Source organism: Ciona intestinalis, chromosome 9 (genome assembly GCF_000224145.3).
Source record: "Ciona intestinalis chromosome 9, KH, whole genome shotgun sequence".
Lineage (NCBI taxonomy): Eukaryota > Metazoa > Chordata > Ascidiacea > Phlebobranchia > Cionidae > Ciona > Ciona intestinalis.
Genome location: NC_020174.2, coordinates 4,133,703 through 4,155,774, shown reverse-complemented (window position 1 = coordinate 4,155,774; position 22,072 = coordinate 4,133,703). Strand labels below are relative to the sequence as shown.

At 36.4% G+C, this 22,072-nt stretch overlaps 4 protein-coding genes and 6 non-coding genes across 14 annotated transcripts; all 10 read right to left on the bottom strand.

The window, feature by feature from the left end:
* Positions 1-844: 844 nt before the first annotated feature.
* On the bottom strand, positions 845-16,758 carry LOC445702 (Rac1 protein). Of its 4 annotated transcripts, XM_026835750.1 has the most exons (7): positions 5,612-5,630; positions 5,191-5,313; positions 4,870-5,026; positions 3,715-3,826; positions 2,730-2,920; positions 2,056-2,227; positions 845-1,817 (listed from the first exon to the last, which is right to left on the bottom strand). In XM_026835750.1, exons 4-7 carry the CDS (start codon positions 3,718-3,720, stop codon positions 1,608-1,610), a joined length of 579 nt encoding a protein of 192 aa, XP_026691551.1. In that variant the 5' UTR covers positions 3,721-3,826; positions 4,870-5,026; positions 5,191-5,313; positions 5,612-5,630; the 3' UTR covers positions 845-1,607. The 4 variants fall into 4 exon arrangements, with proteins under 4 accessions (XP_026691551.1, XP_026691550.1, XP_026691549.1 ...); XM_026835749.1 differs by lacking the exons at positions 4,870-5,026; positions 5,612-5,630 and adding an exon at positions 16,744-16,758; XM_026835748.1 differs by lacking the exon at positions 4,870-5,026 and having other exon boundaries at positions 5,612-5,781.
* LOC100180743 (serine/threonine-protein kinase DCLK2) lies at positions 6,272-16,980 on the bottom strand. 2 transcript variants are annotated; one of them, XM_018813290.2, is made up of 16 exons: positions 16,809-16,980; positions 16,416-16,515; positions 15,226-15,427; positions 14,736-14,860; positions 14,074-14,226; positions 13,662-13,784; positions 13,108-13,204; positions 11,887-12,074; positions 11,098-11,277; positions 9,697-9,816; positions 9,252-9,398; positions 8,816-8,949; positions 8,210-8,465; positions 7,740-7,877; positions 7,189-7,242; positions 6,272-7,063 (listed from the first exon to the last, which is right to left on the bottom strand). In XM_018813290.2, exons 1-15 carry the CDS (start codon positions 16,877-16,879, stop codon positions 7,228-7,230), a joined length of 2,049 nt encoding a protein of 682 aa, XP_018668835.1. In that variant the 5' UTR covers positions 16,880-16,980; the 3' UTR covers positions 6,272-7,063; positions 7,189-7,227. The 2 variants fall into 2 exon arrangements, with proteins under 2 accessions (XP_018668835.1, XP_002125182.2); XM_002125146.5 differs by lacking the exon at positions 7,189-7,242.
* Positions 16,979-18,731, bottom strand: LOC100178372 (histone deacetylase 3). The gene has a single exon (XM_002124726.4). It carries the CDS (start codon positions 18,672-18,674, stop codon positions 17,370-17,372), a length of 1,305 nt encoding a protein of 434 aa, XP_002124762.1. The 5' UTR covers positions 18,675-18,731; the 3' UTR covers positions 16,979-17,369.
* A 10-nt stretch (positions 18,732-18,741) lies between these two features.
* On the bottom strand, positions 18,742-20,598 carry LOC100179094 (U3 small nucleolar RNA-associated protein 18 homolog). The gene is made up of 2 exons (XM_026836081.1): positions 20,504-20,598; positions 18,742-20,469 (listed from the first exon to the last, which is right to left on the bottom strand). The coding sequence occupies exons 1-2, from the start codon at positions 20,581-20,583 to the stop codon at positions 19,032-19,034; spliced, it is 1,518 nt and encodes a 505-aa protein (XP_026691882.1). The 5' UTR covers positions 20,584-20,598; the 3' UTR covers positions 18,742-19,031.
* A 144-nt stretch (positions 20,599-20,742) lies between these two features.
* trnat-cgu lies at positions 20,743-20,814 on the bottom strand. The gene has a single exon. It is a non-coding gene; the product is annotated as a tRNA-Thr (tRNA).
* An 83-nt stretch (positions 20,815-20,897) lies between these two features.
* Positions 20,898-20,969, bottom strand: trnat-cgu. The gene has a single exon. It is a non-coding gene; the product is annotated as a tRNA-Thr (tRNA).
* Positions 20,970-21,161: 192 nt separating this feature from the next.
* trnat-cgu lies at positions 21,162-21,233 on the bottom strand. Its single transcript has one exon. It is a non-coding gene; the product is annotated as a tRNA-Thr (tRNA).
* Positions 21,234-21,460: 227 nt separating this feature from the next.
* Positions 21,461-21,532, bottom strand: trnat-cgu. Its single transcript has one exon. It is a non-coding gene; the product is annotated as a tRNA-Thr (tRNA).
* Positions 21,533-21,756: 224 nt separating this feature from the next.
* trnat-cgu lies at positions 21,757-21,828 on the bottom strand. Its single transcript has one exon. It is a non-coding gene; the product is annotated as a tRNA-Thr (tRNA).
* Positions 21,829-21,902: 74 nt separating this feature from the next.
* trnat-cgu lies at positions 21,903-21,974 on the bottom strand. Its single transcript has one exon. It is a non-coding gene; the product is annotated as a tRNA-Thr (tRNA).
* Between the last annotated feature and the right edge of the window lie 98 nt (positions 21,975-22,072).

Sequence of the window (22,072 nt, the reverse complement as noted above, 5' to 3'; positions counted from 1 at the left end):
TTTTTTTACTAAGATATTTAAGTAACTTTGTTAAATTTAACGTATTTTCCTGCTTTTGGGTATAGGACTTTTTAAAGACGTGAGAATGCGGTTATTTGATTCTGTAATTGTCTTTTTGTGTGCTACCAAAGGTGACGAAAAAAGAGAATAAAAATAGCCAGTGTAAAAAAGTTACAGCAACCAACAACGCTTAAATAAAATTAAGCCGACTAAACCAAGTTTCCAACCGATATAGGTTAACCTAAAAGTATAAAGTGCTCGTATGTTTAGAAATTACCCTAAAATAGACGTATTCGGAAACCAAATCTAGAATGAGAACCCAAAAGGTCACATATAGATCCATGGCCTACGTCACAAGTAAATATCGACTTTTTAATTCACTGGTCACCAAGGAATATTACGCCAAACGCGAACTATGATTTAGTAAGATTGTGTTGATTCATCTGAGACGTTAGAAGGAATACAAAACAACAACTAGGTCATGGGTGTTATTGATTCAAATATGGTTAGAACTTTTTTTGAAGGAATTTAAAATTATAGGGTGTTCTGTTTGACGACGACTGCTGTCCCATTTTACCTCATCCGCACATTCAATTTTTGCACACGCGAATATTTTGCCGTTGATTTGGTAGGGTGGACAAAATGGAAATGTTTATTTCATTCTCTTTTTTCGTCCAACTTGATAGTAAACAATATTTACAGAATTATATAGCCCTTGCCCCGCGGCTCTAAAAAAGGGTTGTTAATTGTTTAAAAAACGATCGAAAAATACAACATTTAGAAGCCAACGGCATCCCATCTTACCCCACAGTACCAAAAGTTAGCACAATAACGCCTAAAACGATTTTCAGAAGTTTGAGCTTTATTCGTTCTCTTGGTGTACACGACAAATTATTAAGTGATACGTTAATAATACCAATATATCTAGGGTAATAACATCAAGACGACAGGGAAGGGCGGCTGGACTGCTAATGAAAAATCAGCCGCTTAACCTGGCGTTGTTTGAAGGACCGAAGGAGCAAATTAACTATTTGACCTAAAGCGACGAAGTATTAATAATTTGAATGATTTGAAGTGTAAAAAATTGATTGAATACTGATATGTACATGAAAAGAGTTTTAACTTATAAAGGATTGGCCAGGCATGATACGCAACGGCGCATGAATCTTTTGTAAATGAAATAACGACGTGATTTGGATATGCACATGTGTTAGGAACCCGGCAGAGGCAGCCGAGTTATAACAGTAATTGCACGCGGTCGCAAAACACCATGCAACATGGACGCACGCGAGTTTTCCAGATTTTGATAAGGAACCTATCCTAAAATTTGGGTCGTTAATGGATTACCGCTTCAATAATTAGTGCGTACGATGAAGGCGATAATGAATTAGTGCTAGCACGTTAAATTTATACGACGTGTTGTTTTTTTGTAATGGTAGATGTCACATGAAGTAGGAAACGAGCTGCGTGAAGGCAGCAAATACGCTACGCAATAAGGATCCGAAGAGTTCAAAACGAATTACGTTATTAAAAATTTTGAATAAAACGGTGGCGGTCTACCGTCTGTAGTGAATGGCAGTTCGCTGTATCTGCAACGCGAGTGGCGATCACAAAAGCTCGCAGGGCTTCTTTTTCTTCGGCTTTTGCTCAGGGCACAGGACGGCGCGGATCGCCTCGTCGAAAACGGTTTTCAGGCCTTTTTGGGTGAGAGCCGAGCACTCCAGGTACTTTACGGCGTTCACTTCTTTCGCCATCTGCAACCCTTGTGGGTAGAGGATTGGGGCAAGTTTCTTTTCTTTCAGCTTTTGGATGGTTTCCTGGATTAGAAATAAATGTTACGCTTGTGGATTAAAAAATAGAGTGAATAATATGTGCTTATGTTTATTATTAAATGTTTCATCTAAAATAACCATTGTAAATAAATAAAGAATATTAAAAAGGGATCCACAGCTTTCTAATGTACTTTTATAGACTATAGAACTATTTTGCGGTGGTAAAATTGGGTGATAGTAAAGTAACTGTATATCGCCAGTTAGCTTGAGTAAATAAAGTCACCTGGTCGTCACGTAAATCAAGTTTTGTTCCCACGAGAATGACCGGTGTATCTGGACAGTGGTGTGCGACTTCTGGATACCACTTTGCGCGCACGTTTTCGAATGAGGCTGGTGACACGAGTGAGAAACAGATCAGAAAAACGTCCGTTTGTGGGTAGGAGAGAGGCCGAAGTCTGCACACAGGGTGGTTAATGCGGAAATTACAAATGTTGCAACTTAAAACGTCACATTACGACGGCTGTTGTTAGTATCCCAGACTGGTTTAGAACGTAAGTACGGCTAACTGCGTCTGGTAAATCTCCACTTCCTTATGCTGTACGCAGCTTGCTCAACGAGTGTGCACGCATTTAATGACGTCAAATTAGTGAGCATTACCAATATATTGTGCAATCAAAAGGACGTTTTATCTTACTTTTGGGAGCATACAATTTAAACACAGTTAAAATGAAAACCATTATAAATATTGATTTGGACTTATTTTATACGAAATGCAATGCAACGAACAGACAAATATGCAGCCAGATTAATTTTTTTATGGAATAAGAGTGTGGTAAATTAATCTTTTCGAAACTAACATTTCCTAAATAGCATTCGAGGGAGAATCGCCACAATTATGAATAAAGAATCTTAGCAGCCTTACATAACATTCCATTAAGCATCAGAGGTAATACACACCTGTCGTAATCCTCCTGCCCTGCTGTATCCCATAATCCCAAGTTGACAGGGCGGCCATCTACCATGACATTGGCAGAGTAGTTATCAAACACAGTGGGAATATATTCTCCAGGGAAAGCATTGGTTGTGTAGCTGATCAGCAAACAGGTTTTACCAACAGCTCCATCTCCAACCACAACACACTTGATCGCCTGTTTTAATGGTTTGTAAAGTCAAAAACTAATTTGTTTTTGTCACAGTCCTCTAATGGGAGTATTACTTTACAAAGGCAAGATTCTATGTCATCTTTTTAAAACATGACACCCTGTTCCTGGACAATGAATGTGGGGTCAAACTAAATTTAAGATTGCTTTTTGTTGTCGGGTGATTAATTGTTCGGATTGTATTCCCAAGAAAGACACTAATGAATACTCCACATAGAAAGCTGCAATAATCAATAGATACTGGAAATTGAATACACAAAGTGCGTGGAGGGTAATGAATAATTTAAACACCCAGTACACTGTGGGTGGTTTGCCATTACTCAGTTTTGTATGAGTTTAGAAACTGTGGACCCATTTTACTAAGGCCATTTGTCAACACCATACTTGTCTACCACATAAACAATATTATGTTAGCATTATGACAATTTTTATTAAATTTATAGCATTTATTTTATTAAGTAGGAAAACAATGCTAAAAAAACAGGATGTAGCTTTAAGACCACACAATTTAAAGTAATATTGTATGGCTGTTCTGATTTTTATTAGTAGGAGTATATTACTAATAAGATGAAGTTTTAAATAAGGAAAACAGGAATCCGAATTCCCTCTTTTTCCAAGAATGGAAGTGGCATGTCATGTATTTAAGATATATGGAACCTCTGCTTTTGAAACATGCACTTTCAAAGGCTTTAGTACTTAGTGGTTCTGTAAACCTAAACTTTTAGGCGTTTTTTTCAAGTGTTTATATCATTTTGAAATCAAAACTAAAACCTTGGATTTACCTGCATTGTTCCAGTCCCAGCAGCGCTAGCTCTTGTAGTATGTACAGGACTAGCAGAAGAATGGTCTACTATGTAAGTGGGGTGTTCAGCACGTAATGACTTCGTGATTAATCTAACACCAAATATAACAGTTTCCACCAAGCACAAAGAAAAAATAAACTAATGACAATAGTTCTAGAAGGAAAATATTGATACATACAAAATTACAGCTTAAGGACAGATTTTATTTTTGGTCGAGTACATTTGTACATTCATACTATAAACACACGGCCATAAGGAATTGAACCGGTTATACAGTGGATTTTAAATGCTAATTGCTAATATTAATAATCTTGTATACCTCAATAGCTGACATCAAAATTGTTCAACCTACTACCACAAAACTGTTTTAACATAAACCTATTTCTATAATATAACCTAACATGTAACTATATTGTTAAATATATATTATGTAGCTGGTTAGCTATTACATGCAAGAAAATTCTACCAATTATATTAAAACCGACTCCCCCTGGCTGAAAGTGCAACATAATCAAGCCCTGTTTCAATCAATGTTTCCTGTGTACCTCAATGCTGAACTTCATTGAAAAGGGCCAAAAACCCACTGAGAGCTGTAGGTAGCAAACCAGGAAATGGTTCGTTATCAAAAACAAATGACTGACGCTTGCCACGAACTGGCTGTTTAAAACTGATTACATTCTTTTATTCATACTGCACTGTGCTATTGGTTTAAAACAAACTAAATCGCAGAAATTAATTCACTTGATTTCTATTCATTATACTTTGTTAGATTCATAAATACTCTACTTTCTTGTATGAGTTTCAAGCTTAATATATTATTTATACATTTAAAAAAATCTATCACCAAACTTCACAGCACAAACTATACTTTCTAAACTGTAAAACATTTATACCACTAAGCCATCCCAGTTCAACTATCCAATTAAGGCAGTGACTTTTCTCTGTATACATAATACAGGGAAAAGTTTACATCATCACTGAATTAAAACAGCAACTAAACAAGATGTCACAAGCCTCCATACACAGCATAGACTCTGGGCCACCGAATGCTGGCAATTTCCTGTTCTGCTGGCTCTCGCCTTTCATGAGTCAATCAATAGTTTCGGTGGTGCACTAAGCAGTTACGTTGCTCACAATTTATAGATCCTATTTAAACTGGAGAGGGTGCCGCGTTGAAACGGAGTGTGCTCTGATCAGAGGCTACCACACTGCATGACTGGGTGTCTAAAATTAGAATCTGCACCGGATTATATTGATTTTCTCAGCTTGCTTAAATGAGAAAGTGTCAGGTCTGTAGATGCAATTAACAGTGAGAGTCACCATTAAAAAAGCAATATTGAAGTTATACAAACATTAGAAAAAAGGTCGTAATTTCTTTAATTAATTGGTAAACATCAAATTGAGTTGGTGTTATTAAAATTATACACCGTAATATATACATACATAAAACAATACCTTGAAAAATTCCGCTGGTACAGTTAAAGATGTTTACAACCAGTTTTTGAGATCAATGTCCAATCTTTAGAAAGCATTCACGGTGTATAACAGATTCACAACACCAATGTATGCAACACCGAGCTATGTATTCACATGAAACAGAAATACTAAGTTATATATTATACATAATGAATCATGCTACATGATAAAAGTCAGCAAGAGTCAAAATAGAAATTGCAACAACATTGTGCGCAAGTGAAAGATGCTATGTGTGTCTGATTCATATTACAGTTAAGTTTATTAGTCATATGTAAAAAAATAAAAAGCGTAAATTTAAACAGATGGTTTGGACAAGGGACAAGGCTTCTTAATTTTAACTATGCGCCCGTTTATAAATCGAGTGTCAAAAATACCGGTAAAACGGATATTAGTCAATTACCCGACGTGTAGTGACTGCACCTGAATGATTGTGCATTAACAGCATGGTGAATTCAAACAAGTAAATTTATAATCGTAACTATTTCGACCTCATTGATAAAATTACGGCTTACAGCTTACGCGATAACAAATATAAACAAATAACACTATACACTAACACCATAAAACATGGTCATTTCCTATGTATTTTAAGCCTGTATTTTATAAATTCGGTTAATCATACACAACAAACTATATTACTTTCATTTTCGATTTCAATGCACTTAGTTACAAGATAACCCGTGCTTGAGAAACAACTACAGCAAGCAAGATTAAAATAGAAAAGGGCAAAGGTCAACATTTGGGCGGTTCCTGTTAAAGTATTTATTATTTGTTGGGGTGCGACTGCTTTTAGTTTGGTCAGTATTGGTTTCTATTACGACAGTTCGTTTAGTTTTTGGTAATATTGTAATTTATCCAATAAAGATACTTTTTTAGTAACAACAAATAAATTTTGTAAAATAAAAAATCCTATCGCGTACGATTTTACTCGCAGACATCTGTCCGTATATAAATATTTGTAGGCACTCTGGTAGACAGAAACCAAACATGGTGCGTACAAAATGGATAAAGTATATTGTACCAGTCTTACCGTTTAATGTTTAAAACCAAAACACTTCAGTTTAAAGATGCCAATGCTGTTATTTATTTGTTACTCGCAAAGTACAAGAAATTAAATCTCCATGCATGATAAACGTATGAAGTCAAACTCGGACCAATTACGTAGATACTAAAGAGATATACTAGCACAACGACTAATTTAAGCGAAACAATGACTATATATGGCGAATACAACTAGTTGTGTCATGCATCGAACAAAAACTAAGGGCAGTCTAAAGCAAAAAGGATGCATATGCTATATAATTTAGCATCTCGTTTGTTCTAAAAAATGAAGGCTTGGGTAGCATCTAAAGAAGGTATGTTGTTCGTAGTACAGACGCGTAAGAAAATATGTGCAATGCGAGAGCAACTAGATGTCTTTACATACAACTATTAAACAACAGTGGTCACGGTATGCTTATACGAGGAACGAATACTGAAAACGGTACAACATCACAGTTACGAAAAAATAAAAAACGAATTGCTTGCGCAGGCGGAAAGCGATATATGAAAGTAGCAGTCATAATGTAGGCTTTTAATTCCTAAGATATACGTCTTATTCAGCTCGGGCGAAGGCATTTAGATCCACGGCGGCTATGCTGTTATGTCATGTTGTGAAGGCGTTGTTGCGTTAGTTTTGGGTTAAGCTGTGATAGGATAAAGAAAAGGTGGTATTTTAAAACGCGTCTGGGGAATCGTACTCCGGGGAAATGGGGCAATCGTCGTTGAGGCCAGCGCCCTCTTGTGGCGCATCATCGGACGCCGTTGGCTGCAATGACGCCATCATGCGGTCGTTCTTATCTAAAGCAGTGAGCTGAAACATACAAAAAATTGCAACTAAAACAACGGTTCAAAAGGTGTATAAAGTTAAGAGTGATGAAATATACGTAAAGCTACATGAACATGCAACACTGCTGGTAAATAAACACATCACGGTACCTTTTAACACGTTCTACGTGCTCTACCTTACTTTTTCGGTCATCTTGCATAGTTCTGCAACATAAATCTGGCGCATAAAACGAGCGAAAACAGATGCAATACATTACAAAGCGGCCACCTTTACATTACATGGAAACATATACGACACAAAGCTGCTACAACGACAATTTGAGCATGGGCCAGATGAAACTAGAGGGACAACTTTGTCTTACAAAGGGAAAAGTAGGATGTATAACAAATTAACAATATATATATATAGTAGGATGGGGAAAGATGGGACACCTTTAGCACATATTATCCAAATATCTTAATCGTGTTTTAAACAATTAACAACGATCTATGGATGTCGTGAGGATATGGTTTTAAAATTCTTTGAATTTTCTTTGTTTACTACCAAATGGCCCGAGAAAGCAGAAAGAAAAGTTGTCCCATCGCCCCCACTATACTATACACTATGAAATTTTCAGTAATTGGAAAAAGATCAGCATAAAAGCAACTAAGCCCTTTGCAAGACAAAGATTACTGAATATACAGTGTGATTCGTCACTCACAGCTAATACTCGACCACCGAGGTTAACTCTCTTCTTTCGTTCTTTAGTTGGTGAAAGTTCATCAGGTGAAGTTGGATGGAAAGTCAACAATTTGTTGGACACAGCTTTTTTCATGTCTCTGTCCAACGCAGTGTCTTCCTGAAAAAATGGATGAATGTAACTTGTTTACTTTCGCATGGCGGGGCAATTGTTACAATACGGTTGTCCTGTTTCATACACTCCATGCCCGCTTACGAGTTACCACGTAGTGTAGCTTTGGTTTTTTTTGTGTATGGCTGAAATAATAGATACTTCATTAGTGATCACTAGGTTGAAATAATTGTCGTTAAGTGTCTTGTCCACGGACATATACGCAACAATGACAGCAACGACGACTTGAACCCGTCACCTTCGACTTAGAGGCGCGCGGACTACTGATGCCACGGCGCTAGCTAAATAACGAAAACTCGGTGGTAAAAACAAACGCTTACTGCAACCCATGGGTGTCGTAGAATCTGCTCAGCTGAGAATCGAAGCTTGGGGTTCATATGCAGAGTAGCTCTGATTAACTGGCAAGCTGATTCTGAAATATGTTTCCAATGCTCTGGTGGAAAGTCGAGCTCCCCGGCCAAGATGGCGTCGAAAATTTTTTCTTGGTGGTTTGCCTCAGATCGAAAAGGAGGAAAACCACACAGAAGAATGTAAATTATGACACCAGCTGCCCACACGTCGACTTTTACACCATACCTGCGTGGTGGGGTGTTAAACAGTTGGCAATCTCTAATATATAAAGTGGTACGCAGCTATCCACGTTCATAACCAATCAAGTCGCTTTGTTGCGTATAGGTCAAGTACCAGCGGTCAGGTTCGTCTTATAAATTCGAAATACGTAGTAACATACACTCAACAAAAAAGCGAATGTTTGGGTGATATATGAGTAAAGTATTATTCATCAAACATAATACGTTCTATGAATAAAATATGCTTTAACTAAAAATACGCAAAAAAATCGTTCTGCAATGCAAAATGCATTGTCTCGCAAGCAATATGTAAAAACCTTCTTACAGATTGTACGTAAATTCTGTAGCATAACCCACCCAGTTTGTGCTATGACTTCGGGTGCAACATAAGTAGGTGTCCCACACACTGTGTATAATGGTCCAGTGACTGTGGTTGCGAGACCAAAGTCGGCAAGTTTCAATGCTTTGCTGCCGTCTTCATACTCGCAAACCTAAATTAAAAAAACACAAAATTTTAAGTTTACAACAGCATAAAAACACTTAAAAGAACCATTGTATCTTAGGCTCGTCGCTGCTACCTTTGTAGGCTTACGTATCCCTGGGCAAGACATTTAACGACAATTGCTCTAACCCAGTAGTCACTGATGGGTTGTCTAAATTGTCGAACATACTGAAAAACAATCACCCCCAAAGTTGCATACGTTGTAACTCGTAAACGTCCACGAGGTGTATGAAACAGAACATACATGTTATAACAACTGTCGTTAAATTTACGCATGTGATTTTTGCTTACCAGTAGATTCTCAGGCTTAATGTCGCGGTGAACGATCCGCAGTTTATGCAAATGAGCAAGTGCGCTGGCCAAGTTATGCAGCATACCACTCGCATCTCTCTCCGTGTATCGGGATGCTGAAGAAATTGCACCAAACAAGTCCCCACCCTGTGTGTGGTATAAAATATTAGTAATATCACGCAATACGATAACTAGGCTGTAATAGACTAATGTCATTAGCATCATCTGACTACTTAGGAATAAGTACTGATTATCCAGATGTAATAACAACGCACAAAAAAATTTTCAAAATCCGCAGAAACAAAAGCAGAATGTGCAAAAAAACATTACAAAATATCCATTACAAATCAGTTGCTTAAGATAGCAAATAGAAATGACAGAGAGAATCCTATGGTTTGAAAACCAGAACCAGAAACTCAAAACACCAAACTTAAAGCTCACTAACGTTGACTAGCTCCATAACCAAATAGATCTCCGACTTCAGATCGAAATCCTGCAGAAGACGAACCACGTTCGGATGTTTCACACGACGTAAGATGGAAACCTCATTGAAAATCATGTATTCCTGTAAATGGTAAATACCAATGTCACTGTTAACAGCTAAGCGGATTACTTGTGGACACAAGTTTCATACTTTGTAGTTTCATACAACTCGTAAAAAGTGATTGAATAAACTTGATTAATCCTGGCGTGGCGGGGCACCGTATTTATAACACGGCCTATATACACGTCGTTCCCGCTCAGTTTGTATATGTATTTATTTATTCCTTTGTAATGTATAGCTTACAACTTAGACAACAAATAAAGGACAATTGGGTAAGAGCAATTACCCACAATGGTAGCAGCGACATGCTTAAAATCCATAACCTCTCGGTTAGAAACAGGCGCGCTATAACCACTGCTGTCTGAGCCATGGCGTGGCTACAAGCATAAGGTGTAGGTTACATAACGCAAGTAACAAAACCATCTAGGGTGTTCAAGCTATATTCATGATATTTTATCATTTAACTACACCTAAAAACTTTTACCGCTAAAGCTTTATAATAAACATTCTTTTAAAAAGACAGACATGCTAAAAAACGGAATAACATAAATTTCCAAACGTCTCAATTATAGGCAAGGCTACCCATAATAGTCGAAATACCACATGGCAATTCTACATTTAACAAAACCTATTGAGAGTCTTAATGGTATTTTTAAAAGCCTAAATTAAGATTGAACACATTGCATTATCAGCATACGGTCACATGATGTGCATGATAATACAGCATATGGTAAACAGATTATACAACATACTGCATGCACTCGTGGGATTCTTGTTATAATAAATAAGTTAATGAAGAATTAATCCCTATGGGATAACTCTACCCATGACGGCTGGACTTGAATTAATTCGATTACAATAAGAATAATATTGGTTTATACTTTAGTCGTTTAAGTATAGTAATAAACATATGCCTAAATAAGCGTGTACAATGTAGAACGGTCACGTTTGTCATATAGCTACAACATTGAAAATAGCATTGAAAAAACTATACATTTTACAAGCTAAATTTTGTAACAGAAACGGACAGTTAAAAGTATGATTTTCCAGTTAACCAGATTTTAACGTTACAATAACGGTAATATAGCAACAAAGCAATTTACATGGTATACTCGTAGGCTGCCTTGAAAAAAATAAAACATTTTCCTATCTTGTTTTGAACAGTTAACAACGCTGATTTAGAGTCGACTACGGATACATACTTTTATAATTATTCTTTGTTTACTATCAACTGGGCCAATAGATGAAAAAAAACATAATAAATCTAACAATACTATATTTAAAATAGCTGAAAACCGTCACCTTGCCGACACATTTCGCTTTGTCTATAATCTTGAGTGCGAATTTACGTCCGGTCGATCTTTCCACGCACTCACGTACAACAGCGAAGTTTCCATCACCAATTATCTCAGCAACTTCGTAACGTTCATGGATTTGCTGCGGGTAAGGCGACGTGTCCATTTCCAGCATACTGCCGCTATGCTGTAGGGAAACAAGAAGATAAAGTTCTGCAGATTATTCAATATCGACCAAAGAATAGTTTATTGTTTTTCGGGCGATCGTATATTTAACAATACCAGTATATGTTATTTTTTCTGTTTCATGCATAAACATATTTCGTTTTATGGTTACCATTCGTAGTTTGCTCTTGTAAACTTTTCCGATCTTCGTTACAGTGAAGAGACGGAATCAATTTTACTCATACATTTATAAAACTTCGGTGTGAAAGATTAAGTAACTTTAACACAAACTATTGCAATTTCAATTATTATAAAAACTCCTTTAAGAAGCATGCATTGTCGTACTATACAAGAGAATTGTGTATGTCAAACCACGGTCTATACTAGAGAAATATCTGTAGTAGGTCGTGGCCAGACGCTGCAGCTCTTGAGAAAGTGATAATTTTTGCCAATGAGCTGCATATTAAATTGTCAGTGTTTACTGTTTTTGACAATTTTTGTGCATTAGCTGCATATTTAGTAAAGTTGCCAGCATTATTGGCAATTTATTCGAATATGCATATTTAGTCACAGCATTTTTTTTGTAATTTTGCCCATAAACTGCATATTTAGTCGGCGGCATTATACATACCAAGGACAGCGGTTTCTTATGATGCGTGGGTGAGATCCGTAGTGATTGTGCCCGACGAGGTGCGGCCTTGCCTTGTGGCGATGTTGGAAAATCCGCGGTTCGGTTGAGACGGGCGCTGCCTTTTCTTTGTAATGTAACACGAGGCGTACGGGCAGTTTGTGATGAATAAGGGCGAATGAATTTCGCTTCTGCAGATAAAAGGACGGAAGTAATACAGTGGGGTGGGGTAAAATGGGACGCTATTTCCTTTTTCTATAGTCCTATTTTGTAGTAAACAGAACATTTAAAGAACTATATAACCGTATCCTTACGACTTTAAAGGAGTGTTGTTAGTTTAAATAAACACGCTAGGAGTCGGAAATATGAGATATATGTGATAACGGTATATCACATCTTACACCACAGTGATACTATATGTGTCGGTCACAGTGGTCATGACTCAAGGCACTGCTGTTTAGGTACTATACCTACACCTACACGCATGATGTTTTACAAAGTGAATGTACTTTTAATAAAGTTGGGGTAATAGTAAACACCATACACATAAAACCGTTGTTTTTAAAATCGGCCTTCAACGCGTGAATTAACTACCACAGCTGGCTTATGCAAGGAAATTGGAAATTCACCCATTTTAAGTCACCAGCGGCGTAAAATCAATAAGAATCGAGCATTAATGAAATGAACAGGACGGGCGTCACATTTAAACAGAGCAGCAGGCTGAAAGACTTGTAAATTATTTAAGAGCCAAAAACGCGACAGATTCGACCTAGAGCGGAGTTCCCGTCGCAAAACGACAACTAACACTTATGCCTTACAACGGTACACCCTGCCATACACAAGGCCTATTAAGTCAAAGCCTATAGGTCTGGACTACGTGAGCCACATTTTGCACGCAATAATTTTACAACTCTTGGGATTGCAGGAATACATTAATTATGCATATTTTGAAAAATACAAAGCTTTATTTATAGGAACAGCAGTTCTGTATAGACATTGGACCATATGTTAAAATCATAGTAAACCTAATTTTAGAATTCGATTCAAATTTTCTACTATAGCTTTAGATGTAAATAGAAATCATAATATTTAAAAATTAGAAAAAAGTAAAAACGATTTTTTTTAAAAGTATGTATGTATAATATTTTTTACCACATTCACTTTATTTTTTAAACATCTTTATCTGCTATATTGATAATATTAATAATATGTAAAACTGCATACCATCTGCATCAATGTCAAAATCATCTTGGGAAAGTTTCTCGTGTCCATATGCGATGAATATATCGTCGTTACCGAAGAAATCTTGCAGACTTTGAACCTGGTATATAAGAAAACGTCATGATGTAAAAAATACGCAAGCGTCGGAAATTTTTATATTTGAGTGATAAAAACAGAATTACATTTTGTAGCTTAGAATACACTACACTTTTTAAAGGCTTAATAGTGGATAATAATAGGGAAAATATGCAATATTTAAAATCAGCTAAAACAAGTCAATAGTATTAGATGAAGAAGGTTTTAAATAAGACTAATAAGACGTAATGCTTTGTGACAGCTGTACAAACTATGCCTTGTACTTGGAGCTTAAAAAATCAATTTCAGATTGAAAAACAAGCTCAAAAAAATCACAAAAATCTAAGGTTCTGTGTTCTTTTCTTTACGCTAAACTGGCGGACATTGGCCGGTGCACATTATTATTAAAAAAAGTACATGTGATTAAATTAAAGCAAATAAAGATAGTTTTAACTCAGCTTCTGGTATAGCATCATAGTTACCTGCTTGCCTTGCAGAGTATACACCTTCCTCACAGCACCAGTGTCAAGCTTAATTGCTTTTGTTACATCATTTAAAACTTGTTCCAAAGAATGAGCAGTTTTCTTGTTCAGCAGAATTCGAACCTGTGAAAAAAAAAGAGCTTTAAATTATTTAGCTAAAGAATTATATATATATTACAAATTCAACTTTAAATCGAAGATTTACACATTATTATTATATATATATATTTTTATAAGTGATTTTTATAGTTGAAGCTAATAATATTATTAAATTTTTTGAGGTTTTTGTAATAAATTTTATTATATTTATAAATTAAAGTTTTGGTTAAAGAAAAAATATTACCTTTCTTTTATTTTTCAGATACCAATCAGTTTTCAATTTCAAATTTTAAAATATTATTTTTATACACACCGCTTTTCGGGGCTTTACTCCACTCCTTATAATGGTGACGAGCTTTGGTTTGATGAAGTCCCGGCTCTCCCGCTCTAGGGGAAGATTCCTGCAGAGCGACTCGTGGCTCACACAGCTCCTCATGTCCTCCATGAACCATCCTCCGTTTTTCTCCTGAGGATCAAACAAAATCAAAAACAATAAAACAGTACAACACTGTTAGAGTGTCCAAAATTGACAAAGTTAAAGTTCAGGTTGATTAGCAATTTTCAATCAATATTATGAAAGTGTCATTTTGATTAATAATTCCTTATTCTATTCTGTGTGGGTGAGGTCTTGCAGCGTGATACACATGTCCTGGGGCCTAATATTTAGGCCACAATTGACCCATTGGCCAATTCACTTAACAATCAAGGTAATAAACAACTTAAAATTTTTTGTGTGTACTACTTTATGCTTCTATTATGTTTATTAACCTCCTAAAAGCCATTTTATTTCCTAGTAACACTCATATCTAAATCAGTGACCAGTTTAGCTGTATTCTGTAAGCATTTTAATAAAGTGTATTGAAATACTAGCATGACCTAATTGAACAGACTGCTTATATTATGTATTGAATAATTAATGTTTGCAAGTGTAGTCTGAGTCGGTTTAGCAACTGAAGTGAAAAATAAGCGACTCACTTGTTGTCGAAGTCTAAGTGACGCAGAACTACCCGTTCGAACATTTACACACCAGCTAGGGTTGGTGTTACGTCCGTATTCAAGACGTTTAAACATGTCTGATGAAGCACATACATAGCTTTCACCTGGGGGAAAATACAACTTGTTTAAGTACTGGGAAAACAATGTATATACAGTAGGTCACACATTGAGAAAAGTGTATTTTTTAATATCTGTTGTAATATAGATTTTTCTTTACTTAGAACAATGTATTGGGAAAAAACGATGCACAGTTGGTTAAAAGAAAACTGTATTTTTAATATATGTTGTAAATAAATTTTTTCTTTATTTTCAATATTTTAAATAAATTAAGGTGCTATTCTACATGGGCAAGGTCATGCAGCGTGACACACCATGTGTATTAAGATTTAGGCCAAAAATGGCTCATTACCCAGCAAAAAATAAAGTTGAGACTACAGTACAGATCTAACTTGACATTCTGCTTACTTACCATGTTCAAGTTCTTGTATAGTTTCAATCTTCCGCGCCCCATCTAAAGAGAACACAACCCTAACACCATGAGGCAGATGTACTTTATCAGCAAGACGGTTGGTAAGATCAATAAGCATTGCTTCAAATGTACGGAAACGTGTGGTGGAAACAGCGTACACAAGTCCGGTGTGAAAATTATCACCATTTCGATAAAACCGAACCTGAAGAAATTAATATTGGGTAATTGGGGATAGGCTATATTCTACAAAGCAGTATGCACAAAAATTATTAGAACACAGACAGCAGACGCGATCCTTATTTTTTTATACATATTCTCTGTGTTCTGTTTATATATAAATATATGTGTCTTTAATAAGAATGATATAAACGGTTACAAATTAATAACACACATTATATATATATATATTTATATATTAAAATTTAATTACGCTTCAGGTCGTAAGCCTACACTAAAACATAAGTACAGATAATGTATGCACTTATGTAAGTAAACTATATCACAAGTAAACACTCACCATTATAAAACTATTTAACCCTCGGCCTAATCTGTAACACTCAAACTAGAAACATTCAGAACTGCTTTATAACGATAATGTGCACTAGTGGCTCTTAAACAAGTGATTATATACAACATAGTGAAGCACTTTCACCCACACTCTTCAATTCCTTGAGGTTAAAGCCAAGTGCTATGACATTGGTGCAAAAATGTACACCTACAAAGCACATATTGTATGCAAGGTACCTTGGATATGATGGAAATTAAAAAAACAATTACACAAGTTTTATCAGCGTTTCTTTAGCGCTAATTTGTATTTTGTTTAAAATAATATTAATAAAATTAGTGGAGAATTTGGAAAAATCAGTTTTCAGATTGATATACTTTGTTAGATAAGTGCTTGTCTCTTAAGAGAGTGAGGATCATTCAGTTAAGCTAGTTGGGTAATTGAGTACGGCCGCTTACTGTCAACACACATTGTTACATCATGATGGATAACATTGTAACAAAGGAAGTCATTTGAATAGTTTGATTTTAATGAACATTCTGTACTGTGCTGGAAAAAAGTTGCAATTTTTTCTAAATGCTATGTATATGTATCCATACATTATTTGGATTTGGAATAAACTCATTATATATCGTAAAAAATAAAAATTAACATGGTATGAATAAGCACGAACATTTTGTGTTACCTTTTTTGCTCTTTTTTCGTCGGCGATTCTTTGTAAGGATCTGGCCCTGTACAAATTGTTCTGCGAGCCATAACTAGGGTTTCTGGACAAGCCACTACTTCTGTGAGGAAAAACCAAGTTAAACCTTTTCAAGTATAATATAGCCCAAAACCATTGCAAAATGCCACATATCATTTTAGATTTCTAAATCAATATTTCAGCTTACATATTTATTTATATACAACAGGTGGTTTGAAAAGTACATATATATAATGTAATTAAATATCAGACAATACGTTTACATTATACAGCTACCCACTAGCCTAAAACCCATATTCTTGAGTAAAACCTTACTCAAATAGATATAAAGATATGTATAAATAAAAACAGTTAGAAAAATTTCAAATCTCTTACTTTCTTCGACCTTTTGATTCCCCACCAAATTGTTCTGCCATTTGTTTGCTATTATTAGTGTCGGGAAACATACTGCAATGTTAAGCAAGCAAAATCAAGGTAGCGCAAAAAATAACAAGAAAGTATCAAAAAACTGCAAACAATAACTACTGCAACATGTATCTTACAACCTGTAAAGCGAGAAATAGAAGAAGTGTTGCATTAGTAAAAGCAAACCTTCTGCATATAGATAGTATTAAGGCTATAATTACATATGATTTTAAATGATCATATTGAAATGACATGACTAAACAACATAATAAAAATATAATAAAATAAAGCTTTTGGCCCATAACAATGTTAATACGTAATATATAGACCTATAAAAACGTGTCAGAAAGAAAAACAATGTTTAACAAATCATCCAATTTCATATGCCAAAACAGTGCTAAAACACCAATTCGTCATATTTCAAAAGTGGAAATGGGCACCACTACAATTTCAAGGCATCTTCTAACTATTCTGTCCACCTCTTCCCACTAGAAGTTGTTAAATAAAGCATAACCAGCTGCTGGCTTTTCATCATATGCTGACATCACTTTCTTTATCATTGTCTTTTTCGCCGTCATAAAACTCATTATCTGGTTCAATCCTCTGATCCACGTCTTCTTGCCTCTCTCTCACATCCAACTCACTGAGGGACTCGTAGTTGTCAAAGGAGAGCAGATCCGGAGGAACCTCATGCATCTGAACACTCGGAGCATGCGTGATCATCTTTAAACTCTCAAGACACATCTGTCGCAGTTGATCAAGATACTGCTTAGTGTTCTGGTTTTCTATACCTCGACTTGTGTCCGGTCTAAGAGTGTAGTCAGGACCAAAATACTCAAAGTATTCGTTATAAGGTAATTCGTCATTAATTTCCTGACCTACTATGATAGAAGTTTCATGTGTCCAGCACCTGGCCACATTGCGTACAGTGTACCCACCGCCGCCAAGGACCATCATTGGGACGCCAAACTCTTTCATGAACTTCACGCATTCTCCATGTCCGTCTATGGTCAGGTTGAAGCAGCCAAGTCTGTCACAGCCAAGGGAGTCTGCACCACACTGCATAACAATGCAAGTGGGTTGGTATGACTGCATTACAGCTTTCATAATAGGCTTAAGAAGTTGCTGATAAGCCTGATCGTTAATGCCATCCTTAAGTGGTACATTTAATGAATAATAGCGGCCACTCTCAGCTCCAATCTCATACATGTCGCCAGTGCCTGGGAAAAAGTAATTGCCATACTTATGAAAGGATACAGTCATCACACGGTCCGTTAAATAAAAAGCCTCTTGGACACCATCACCGTGGTGTACATCAATGTCGAGGTATAATACTCTAGGGTGATACTTTAAAAGTTCCAAAATTGCAATGACGATATCATTCACGTAACAGAAGCCAGATGCTTCATACTTCTTAGCATGGTGCAAACCACCTGACCAGTTTATAGCGATATCACTTTTCTTATTATTAAGCATTGTCGCTGCTTGCAAAGAGGCACCAGTGTACATGGAGCAAAAGTCATAAAGACCAGGGAAAACAGGACAGTCATCGCCCACATTAAACAGTTTTAAGTTTTTCGTGAAACCAGCTAGATTCATAGGTGTTATACGCTGAAGGAAATTGATGTAATCTTCAGAGTGAAATCTACACATGTCGTGGCTAGTGGCGCGGTACGGCTTAAACATTTGCATCTTGTTGTGAAGGCCATAGTGCAACACTAGAGTGTGGGTAAGAGCAAGACGGTGAGGTTTCATGGGGTGACCAGGGCCATAGTGGAACCGTGAAACATCCATGTCATAGAAGTAAGCCACTTTGTTGTTACTTGCTTCAGACATGGCTGTTGTTTGTACAGATGTTCTAATAAAATAGTTATAGTTCTATTGAATTAGTTCAAGTATCATCTGCAATGAAAAGAGGCAGTTGTTATAAGACACCAACATATTTTTGCGGTATTCAGTGATTAGCATACATGAAAAACTGTAATGTTTTTAAACGATTTTGTGGAAAACTAACTGAACAATGCAATACATTGGCAACCTTAAATCAAAAGAAACATCTTAAAACTATAACCAATGAAGTCTTATTTTGTTTGAAATACGTGCTTGCACACCATATTCTTATTGCAACATAGTTTTAAGAACTGAAACATTGGCAGTAAAATAAAACAACTACTTTTCAGACAGAAAAAAAAATTAATAGCGTTTAAAATGGTTAAGCCGATAAAGATAAGCTCTGCCGTGGCTATTTCCTAAAAGCATGTAACCGCTGTTGGCTGAAAAGTCAACAAAACGTGGCAGTTTGATAAATTTATCGGAAAAGTCTGGAAAATTGGTAAAAGCTGTCAATGACGCAGTATGGACAAGTTTCACAGCATTGTGCTGGTAATTTGAAGCCATTGCAAGAATTTCGGAAGTTGAGTTAAACTTTAGAGTTGTAATTGGAGACTGTAGATTCATGAATGATTTGAGTGGTTGAGGTGTTGATTTTGTGAGACATTGCTCGTCATACAAGTTTACTATTCCGCTATAAGATCCACAGGCGAAGTAAGAACTGTTCTGTGATGCAGCGATTGCTGTTCCATTTACACATCCTTCATCTGTGAACATTCCAACACTTTTCTGCATCCTTATGTCCCAAATACAGACAATTCCTTCATCTCCAATAGAAAGCATTTTCTCACCACCGCTCATAAAATCAATGTCTGAAACACTTCCGTTCATTTTAAAGCTTGTAATTGCCTCTTTTGTTCTTGCGTCTACCAGGTGCATTTTGCCGAACTTTGAAAGAAATACCAAGTGTTTTCCATCAGGAGATACTTTAAAGTTGGTGAACTTGGTGTCCTTTATTCCTTTGATATACGGTATCTTCTGCACAGTCCCAGAAATTAGGTCGTAACTATACAGCCACTTTAGATTGGAAGACATAAGTATTTCGCTTCCATTTGCCAGAAAATGAGCGCAACGAATTGGATATTTATCCATAAACAAACTGTGGATTTTTGCATTTGTTTTGCCATCCACTTGGAATAAATTGAGTCTACAATCCTGGGAAGCAGTGAGTGCAATCTGGGCATCTTTGTGGAACTCGCACCCTTCCAATCTTTGCAATGATGTTTGCTGTTTGTTTAGATCCACACATTTACTTAAGTTGATGGTTCTTGGCTCCAAAGTAGAATGGGAATCAGCAATATACTTGGAAGCAGTTATTGTAACATATTCGCTAGATTCCTTTTTATTTACTGCTTTTGCCCAGGTAGGTGTGGACCCTACTGTTTTCTCGAACTGTTTCTGTCTTGCTGATATAACTTTATCTTTATTTTTACTTGCATTATAAATCAACGTATCAGTGTCTGGAACCAAGTCGTCTTCGTCTGACCATAAAGCGTTTTGACTAGAATCTTCAACCGATTCTTCGTCAGATTCATTCTCTTTCGCCCCCTTTGTCGGTTCAACAGAAACTAAACCACCAAAAACTGCAGTTTCTAACACGTCGTTCTCTTTTTCCGAGCCATCTTCATCTTCGCTGGTTCGTTCCACTTTAATGTTCGTGTTCTTTTCTTCTGTCTTACCAACCTCAAAGGTGTATGCACGCTTTCCTGCCCTTCTAAGCATATTGACAGTAAGTTTACTCTTAGGTAATGATCTGTAAGTTACAAAAACAAGTTAATGCTTGCACTTTATACAAAATAAGACATTTTTTTTTCTGTCCATACCCAATGTCACGCATGATTGACTTAACTCTCATAGATATAATACGATTTCCATCTTACCAAAATTTGCCTGAGAGCTGTGGTCTCTTGAATTTTACCAACAGTACCGTTGATTTTATTCAGGACAACATAGATAGCGTACGCTGTTATGCGACTACAGAGAACTGTTATAAATACATTTCAACCCCAAAAACTGCCTCCAGTGAGGATTGAACTCACGACCCCTGGTTTACGAGTCCAGTGCTCTACCACTGAGCTATAGAGGCTCATGCTGAACTACAACTTTACGCAACAAAATGTGCAACGACAGAAGAATTAGGCAAATAAGTTTATTTTAATGAAAAAACTTTGCCTCCAGTGAGAATTGAACTCACGACCCCTGGTTTACGAGACCAGTGCTCTACCACTGAGCTATAGAGGCTCACGGTGAACAACAACTTTACGCAACAAATTGTGCAGCGACCGAAGAAATAGGAAAACAAGTTTATTTTAATAAAAATTTACTCAGGACAACACTGAGCTATAGAGGCTCATGCTGAACTACAACTTTACGCAACAAAATGTGCAACGACCGAAGAATTAGGCAAATAAGTTTATTTTAATGAAAAAACTTTGCCTCCAGTGAGAATTGAACTCACGACCCCTGGTTTACGAGACCAGTGCTCTACCACTGAGCTATAGAGGCTCACGCTGAACAACTTTACGCAACAAAAACAGAATTAAAGAAAAAACAGTTGATTTAAGCCAATAAAACATTTGCCTCCAGTGAGGATTGAACTAACGACCCCTGGTTTACGAGACCAGTGCGCTACCACTGAGCTATAGAGGCTCATGGTGAACAACAACTTTACGCAACAAATTGTGCAGCAAAGAAAAATTAGAAAATAAGTTTATTTTAATAAATAAAACCTTTGCCTTCAGTGAGGATTGAACTCACGACCTCTGGTTTACGAGACCAGTGCTCTACCACTGAGCTATAGAGGCTCACGCTGAACAACTTTACGTAACAAAAACGGAATTAAAGAAAAAAAACAGTTTATTTAACAAATAAAACCTTTGCCTCCAGTGAGGATTGAACTAACGACCCCTGGTTTACGAGACCAGTGCTCTACCACTGAGCTATAGAGGCTCACGCTGAACAACATTTACGCAACAAAAACGGAAGCAAAGAAAAAAAAAAACAGTTTATTTTAACAAATATAAACCTTTGCCTTCAGTGAGGATTGAACTCACGACCTCTGGTTTACGAGACCAGTGCTCTACCACTGAGCTATAGAGGCTCACGCTGAACAACTTTACGTAACAAAAACGGAATTAAAGAAAAAAAACAGTTTATTTTAACAAATAAAACCTTTGCCTCCAGTGAGGTTTGAACTCACGACCCCTGGTTTACGAGACCAGTGCTCTACCACTGAGCTATAGAGGCTCACGCTGAACAACTTAACGTAACAAAAACGGAATTAAAGAAAAAAACAGTTTATTTTAACAAATAAAACCTTTGCCCCCAGTGAGGATTGAACTCAC